Here is a 7,500-nt window from a genome sequence, read left to right as displayed (position 1 = left end):
ACTCGATGATGATGAAGTTGCTGATGTCGAATAATTACAATAGTTATTATGATTTTTATTTATTAATGGCTGTTTTTCATTATTTTTTTGTTTTGGGAGGTTATTATTTTTATTATTATTATTTTGAATTGAGATTGGAGTTGATGAATATGAACCAACTCCACTATTATTAATTTCATTAAGTTTTGATGAATCGAAATATTGGTGTTGATGACAATATTGGTGTGGATTTTCTCTAAATGATTTATTTTGAATATATTTTTTAACTAAATAAAATACTATTGTAATAATAGTTGCTAAAAATGATAATGTACTACCAAATAAATTTGCAAAATATAAAAAAATTAAATGATTTTTACCTAAAATCATTGAACAAAGATGAATATCACCTCCCATTTTTTTTTTTTTTTTTTTTTTTTTTTTTTTTTTTTTTCAAAGATCGATAATTATAATTTACTTAATTTTTTTATTTTTTTTATTTTTTTTGTAATGTTATTATTTGATTTTTTATTTTCTATGTATTAATTTGATTTTATTTTTAAATAATAGTTTTTTTTTTTTTTTTTAAAGGGAGTTTAATATTAAAAAAATATAAAAAAAATAAAAAAAAATAAAAAATAAAATAAAATTTTAAATTGAAGATTTTATGTGTAAAACATAACTAGTTTTTTGTACTTATATGGAGAATTAAAAAAATGTGGTGATATTCTTATTTTTTTTATATATTTATGTGGATGATTGGTGTGTGTGCGAGCTTGGTTTGAAATATTTTTAATTATTTAAATAAAAAAAAAAAATAAAAATATAAAAAAAAAACTTAAAAAAATGATTTAAATAACAACATGTATTAAATATGTATTTAAATAATTAATTCAAATAAAATCTTTTTTTTTATTTTTTTATTTTATAATTTTTTTAAGTTTATAAAAGTTAATTTTTTTTATTTTTTTTTTTATTTATTATTAATTATTATTAATTAAATTAATTCGATTTTAATTTTATTTGAAAATAATATTTTTTTTTTTTTTTTTTTTAAGATTGATTTATGATTAACTCATCAAAGATCTTAATTTTTTTTAAATTTTTTATTTTTTTTTTCATTGTTTATTAATTTTTTTTTTTTTTTTTTTTTTTAAAATCACCAAGATCTATAAAGAAAAACTAATAATTTTTTTTTTTTTTATTTTTATTTTTTTTTGAATTTTTTTTTTTTTTTTTCTGCAAATGTTTTATTTTTATTTTTATTTTTTTTATTTTTTTTTTTTTTAATTTTATCGAACGAAAATGAAAGATATAGAGGCTTCGAAAAAACCTCATACCACAACTGTGGCACCACCACAAATAAATTTTATAAAAAATAATGAAAACATTTTCCAACCAAAACCAATATCTAATGTAACAACAACAACTGTACAACCACCACAAATTGTATCACCGCCATCACCACCATCACCACCACAAACAACTACAATAGCACCTCCAACAATATTGCCAACAACAAAAACTACAACAACAACCACAACAACCACAACAACCACAACAACTGTACAACCACCACAAATTGTATCGCCACCAATTATAAATAATTTAATTATTCAAAATAATTTAAATACTCCTTCTCTTTCTTCTACTCCTTCTCCTCTTCCTAATAATAATAATTCAAATGAAAATGATAATGATATTAATAATTTAAAGATTTCAAAAGAAGAGTATCAAACTCAAATTGAAATTCAACAACAAATTCAAAGACAACAAATTTTAGAGAGACAACAACTTTTACAAAGAAGAAATCAAGAGCAATTAGATTTATTAGAGAGACATAATGATTATCAAGAATTAATAAATACTCATCAAAATTTCGTACCACCAAATAATAGATTCTCACAACAAATTCATGTATCACAATTAAAAAAGCAATCATCTCAATCACAATTACAACAACAACTTTCTTCACAATCTTTACAACAAATTCAACAAAAATCTAAACAACCACCACCACAACAACAACAACAACAACAACCACCACCACCACCAATACCATTATTACCACAAATACACCAACAGTTAAAACCAAAACAACAACAAGAACAACAACAACAACAAGAACAACAACAACAACAAACAGAAAATGAAAGAATTAATGAATTAAGAAGATTAAAAAGAAAAAAAGAATATCATAATGATGAATATAAAGATGATGAAATTTATTTAGATAATATTTTAAAAGGTATTGATATTAGAAAATTAGAGAAATTAACAGCAGTGGAATTAAGAAAAATTGGTAAAACTTTGGGTGTCCCAATGGGTAACAATACAAAGGGTGAAACATTTCAGAGGATTAAATCATTCATTGAAAATCATAAGAAAAAGAAACAAAAGTATAGAGAATATCAAAGTGAAAAGAATCAACAACAAAAATCAAATTCAAAAAAATTAGTAAACAATAGTACAATCTATGATTTACCAATTAAAGATATTGAACATTTAGAACAATTATTTTGGAGAATTTTTAGAAATATTGTATTATTTAGAAAGATTATTGGTAATTTATCAAGAGGTGGTTTCTTTGATCAACAGCAACAACAACAACAACAACAACAAAGTACCATGACAACAACGTCATCATCATCCTCACCAATGACCTCAAGTGATGATAAATTCTTTTATTGTTATAATTATATATTTAGTAAAACATTTAAATATGATCAAATCATTCATGTATCTTGGATTGTAGATTCAAATTATTTCGGATTATTAAAATATAAAGTTAGTAGAGGTGATTTATTGGTATTTTGTAATCATAATACCATTAATGATGGTGATGTGAATGATGATGAAGATCAAAATACAAAATATGAATTTTGTAAAATGTTTAAAAAGATTTTCAATTCAATTCGATCCATTCAAGATAAGTCATTCTATAGGGACCTCTTTACAAATTATTCAGAATTCATATTTGATAGAATTAATAAAAGATATCCAATCGATATTTATTTAGTTGGTTCATTAGCTATTGAATGTAATTGTTTGGTTGCAACAAAGCTATTGATATCGGAATTCCAATTTAGACCAGTTATGAATCATTCATTACAATTGGCTATTAAGAGTGGGTCTTATAAAATGGTGAAATTAATCGTAACAACCATTCATCGTCAAATGTCATTAAATCCAAATAATAAACCATTTGATATTGAAATGTTTTCAAAAATTAATAATCCATCAATTAAAATCATTAATTTATTAATTCAATTAAGATTATTCACTTATTCAAATATTATAAATTTAGTAATTGCCGATGCAAAATTAATTAATGATAATAATGAAAATGATATTTTACAATTTAATAAAAATTTAAAAAATCAAATTTTCAATTATTCAAATTTATTAAATTCTTTTACTTTTAATAATAATATTAATAATAATAATAATAATAATATCAATAATAATAATAATAATAACAATAACAATAATAACAATAATAATAATAACAATAATAATAATAATTCAAATTTATCAAATAATACAATTGAATATTCAAAAATTAAAACTAAAACAGTATTTAATCAATTTACAATTAAACAATTAATAAATTCATGTAAACTAATTGTTACATTTGATTTAAAGAATCAATATCAACAACAATATTATAAAAGACATTATGAAGATAGTGATAATGAAGAAGAGGAAGAGATTACTCAAGCATCATTTACAATCAATACAATGGCAGAGATTGAATTTATTGAAACTCAAATTACAAAAGAAGAAAAACATTGTTTTGTTAAAAAGGTTATTCAAAAACAGTTATTAAAAGATGGTGAAAAAGAAGATTATGATGGTATAAAGAGGTTAGCTGAACTTTACGTTTCACTTAATCCACATCTAAAAGTTTATTGTAATTTTATGTATAAAATAATCTATGGTAATGAAAATTGTTATGATCAAGACTTGGATGATGAAGATCTATTCGATTATAGAGTAACCAGAGTTTTTGATTCAAATTGTTTTAAACAATCTTTAAAATATGGTTCACCAGGTTATTGGATTGAATATAAAGAAGTTGAAATGAAATATGCTTTCCTTTCAAATAAATATCGTAATGAAATCACTCCAAATCTTTTATTTAAATATGTTTCACCAAATAATTTAAATAAACAATTAAAATTTATAAAAAAAATTTATAATTCATCAATTGAAAATGGTAATAGTAATGGTAATGGTAATGGTAATGGTGGTACAGTAATTGGTGGAATTTTAGATAGATTATTATTATTTTATTTAATAATTGAAAATAATAATTTAGAATTATTATCAATTGTTATTAAAGAATTTCCATTAATTTCAAATTTTTGTTATATTGCAAAAAGTAATAGTGAAATTTATAATTTAAAAATTCCAAGATTTATTAGATCAATTGAAATGTTAGAATTTTGTTTTTCAAATTTTAGAGATCATTTTTATTTACCACAATCAAATTCTTTAACAGCCGATTTTTATGGTTTTCAAAATGTTGAACTATTAAGAAAATATGATCAATTAATGGTACTTGATGATATGGATAAAGGTATAATTGTATCAAATAAAAAAGTTAGAGCTTCATTCGATGATTTTCATTTCATATTTGAATGGGGTTCTTCTTTAAAGAATTATAATAACTATTTGAAAATGTTGGCTTATATAGTTGAAGATCCATATGGTTTATATACAATTGTAACCAATGAAATTCTATTACTCTCTGCAATACTATCACCAACTACTTCATCGGGTGAACCATTATTAAATTTAAATATAGAGAGACAATTAATTTTCCAAGAGATAATTTCAAGTTTTTCAACCATTTTGGAAGGTACAGAATTAAAATATTATCCAGAACAAATGTTTCAAGAATCAACTCATCTTAAAAGATTCTTTGATTGGATATTTGAAAATCGTAGTGAAGATTTATTAATTGGTGGTAGATGTGTTATAACTCAATCCGTTCAAAGTCATATGTTGTACAGAGCTGGTAGATTGGATATCGTATTAAGAAAAGGTTATTACTATGATGATACTAATGAAGGTTCAAAGAAAATTATGCCAGTTGGTTTGGCGTTGGTATTGGATGATATTGGTAAATATGGTGATGTCGTCGCACTTGAAAAATACATCAGATCTTGTATACCCCTAATGAAACAACAATCAGAGTTACTAACTTTACTCGATAAAGATGAAAGAGAATCTAGAGCTTGTTTCTCACAATGTCAACGTCATTTCTCTTCTCTTCTATCAAAAGCTTCGATCTATGGTAGAATTAATATCTTTCAACATATTTTTTATAATCATCAATTCATTTTCGATAAGAAATCTTTATTATTCGCTAGAAAAGGTTTCCTCTCAAAAATTAGTTTTAAAAAATTAATTTTAGAATGTCATTATCATAAACAACATCATATTTTAGATTTCATTCAAAATGTAATTGGTCTTGATATAACTCCAAAACAAATTAAAAGTAATTAATAAAAAAATAAAAATTGATTTCCCAATCCAGATTGGTTTGATTTTTTTTTTTTTTTTTTTTTTTTTTTTTTTTTTTTTTTTTTTTTTTTTTTTTGGTTTATCCATTAAAGGAAATAAACAATAATTAATAATTTTATTTATGTATTTTAAAAAGTAAAGTATTATTTCTTGGGTGTGGGATGTGTGGTAATGAATATTGTTAGGTTTTTTTTTTACAATTAAAGGACCATTTCCAACTTGGTTTGTTATTTTAATTTAATCTTTTTAAATATTTTATTAATTTTGTTTTGTTGAATGGGATAGCCCAATTCTGAGTTGCATCTCCTTGATCTCATTTTATTTGTAATATATTTACAGGGCCTCTGAAAGAGGGTTAGTTTCCTTTTATTATTATTTTTTTTTTTTTTTTTTTATTTTTTATTTTTTTTTTTTGTTGTTATATTGCTATTATTTTGTTGTTATTAATATTATTATTATTATTATTATTGATTATTTACTTATTTATTTACTTATTTATTTATTTATTTATTTTTTACCCAAAGAGTGTGTTAATGGTAGTGATCAATTGGTTTAAGTGTGGTGGTAATTTTGATTTGTTGAGTGGGGAGTTCCATTGTTTGCTGACATATTGGAGTGCTCTTGAGATTGTTTGTGTTTTTTTCTTTTCATCTCCTTGGTTGTTGGTTCGTATTCTGATTAGTTTGTTAATGTTTGATATTGTTTTGTCCCATGCAGCTTTTTGAGTTTTTTTGAGTGTGTTTATTATTTGCTCTTTGTGGATGAGTATGGTTGTGTTATCATGTTTAAATTTGTTTCTTTTTTTCCAGATCGCTTCAAAGATTTGCCTAGAGGTTATTTGAATTGGAAATTTTATTAAAATTTTTTTTTTTTTTAATAACATCACTCAATTTGAGTGTGTTCTAGGAGAGTTTATTTGTATTTTTTTTTTTTTTTTTTTTTTTTTTTTTTTTTTTTTCTTGTTATTCTTATTTTTATTATTATTATTATTATTATTATATTATTATTATTATATTATTATTATTATTATTATTATTGTTATAATTTTTTTTTTTTTTTTTTTTTTTTTTTTTATGAGTAGTTGGTGTTATATGAGCAGTATGGTATGAAGTGTTCCGGGATGTTTATGGTCATGAGTTTCGAGTTCCAGTTGTGGCTGAATTTTTCGAGTCTTCTTTTTATTGATGCGGTCCGATTGATTGACTCTCGGTTATCAGTGCATCTTAGTTCTTGACGTAGTTGTTTTTCTACTATCTTTCTTGTTCTATCCCATTCGGCATCTCTCGCTTTTTTGATTTTATGAATTATTTGGTTCTCTGTTATTATTGTAGTGTTATCGTTGAATTTTATTTCACAGCAAAGAAAAATGCACCTTTAAAGCAAATTTAAAGAAAAGTTGATTTAAATTGGATTTAAATTGAATTTAAAGCCGCGTTTAAAAAATTCATTTTTAAGGTAATTTTTAAGGTAATTTTTAAGATATTTAAAAATGCCTTTAAAATTTGCTTTAAAATAAATTTTTAAGCAATTTTAAAGGTGATTTTAAAGGTGATTTTAAAGGTGATTTTTAAGGTAATTTTTAAGATAATTTTTAAGATATTTAAAAATACCTTTAAAATTTATTTTAAATTAATTTTAAATAGGATTTAAAGTAGATTAAAAGTAGATTTAAAGTGAATTTAAATTTCCTTTAAACATAAATTTAAGGTTTTTAATAAAAAAGATCTAATTTTAGCACAAAAAAATGGGGATAAAATATTCTATCATTTTTAAATTTTTCATCAAAGCAATCAAATGGTGTAATGGTTGATGAGACTACCCTTTGATAGAGGGTCGGGGGATCGAATCCCTTTTGGGTAATTTTTGAAAAATTAAAAAAAAAATTTTAAAAAATTTATCCGTTAAATAACGGATTCGAACTCAGGACCTCGCTTTTAAAGCCATTAAAAAGGTAATTTTAAAGGTAATTTTAAAGGTAATTTTTAAGGT

General features: G+C 22.5%; 3 protein-coding genes across 3 annotated transcripts in view; 1 reads left to right on the top strand and 2 right to left on the bottom strand.

Moving 5' to 3' along the window:
* The window catches only part of crlB (cAMP receptor-like protein), a gene marked incomplete at both ends in the record, with an annotated part of 1,404 nt that extends 1,008 nt beyond the window's left edge, over positions 1-396 (bottom strand). Inside the window, one exon of the mRNA XM_631135.1 lies at positions 1-396. This exon is cut by the window's left edge and continues 274 nt beyond it. Coding sequence (XP_636227.1) covers positions 1-396 — 396 coding nt within the window.
* An 888-nt stretch (positions 397-1,284) lies between these two features.
* Positions 1,285-5,493, top strand: dtfA (cell surface protein DTFA; the record flags this gene model as incomplete). The annotated part of the gene is made up of 1 exon (XM_631134.1): positions 1,285-5,493. One exon carries the CDS (start codon positions 1,285-1,287, stop codon positions 5,491-5,493), a length of 4,209 nt encoding a protein of 1,402 aa, XP_636226.1.
* A 1,089-nt stretch (positions 5,494-6,582) lies between these two features.
* Positions 6,583-6,793, bottom strand: DDB_G0289441 (hypothetical protein; the record flags this gene model as incomplete). The annotated part of the gene is made up of 1 exon (XM_631133.1): positions 6,583-6,793. A coding segment is annotated over one exon (211 nt), but the record flags the coding sequence as incomplete, so codon positions are not given.
* Between the last annotated feature and the right edge of the window lie 707 nt (positions 6,794-7,500).

The sequence above is a fragment of the Dictyostelium discoideum genome (genome assembly GCF_000004695.1).
Source record: "Dictyostelium discoideum AX4 chromosome 5 chromosome, whole genome shotgun sequence".
Taxonomy (NCBI): domain Eukaryota; phylum Evosea; class Eumycetozoa; order Dictyosteliales; family Dictyosteliaceae; genus Dictyostelium; species Dictyostelium discoideum.
The sequence above is the reverse complement of the archived record's forward strand: the minus strand, read 5'-3'. Positions and strand labels throughout refer to the sequence as shown.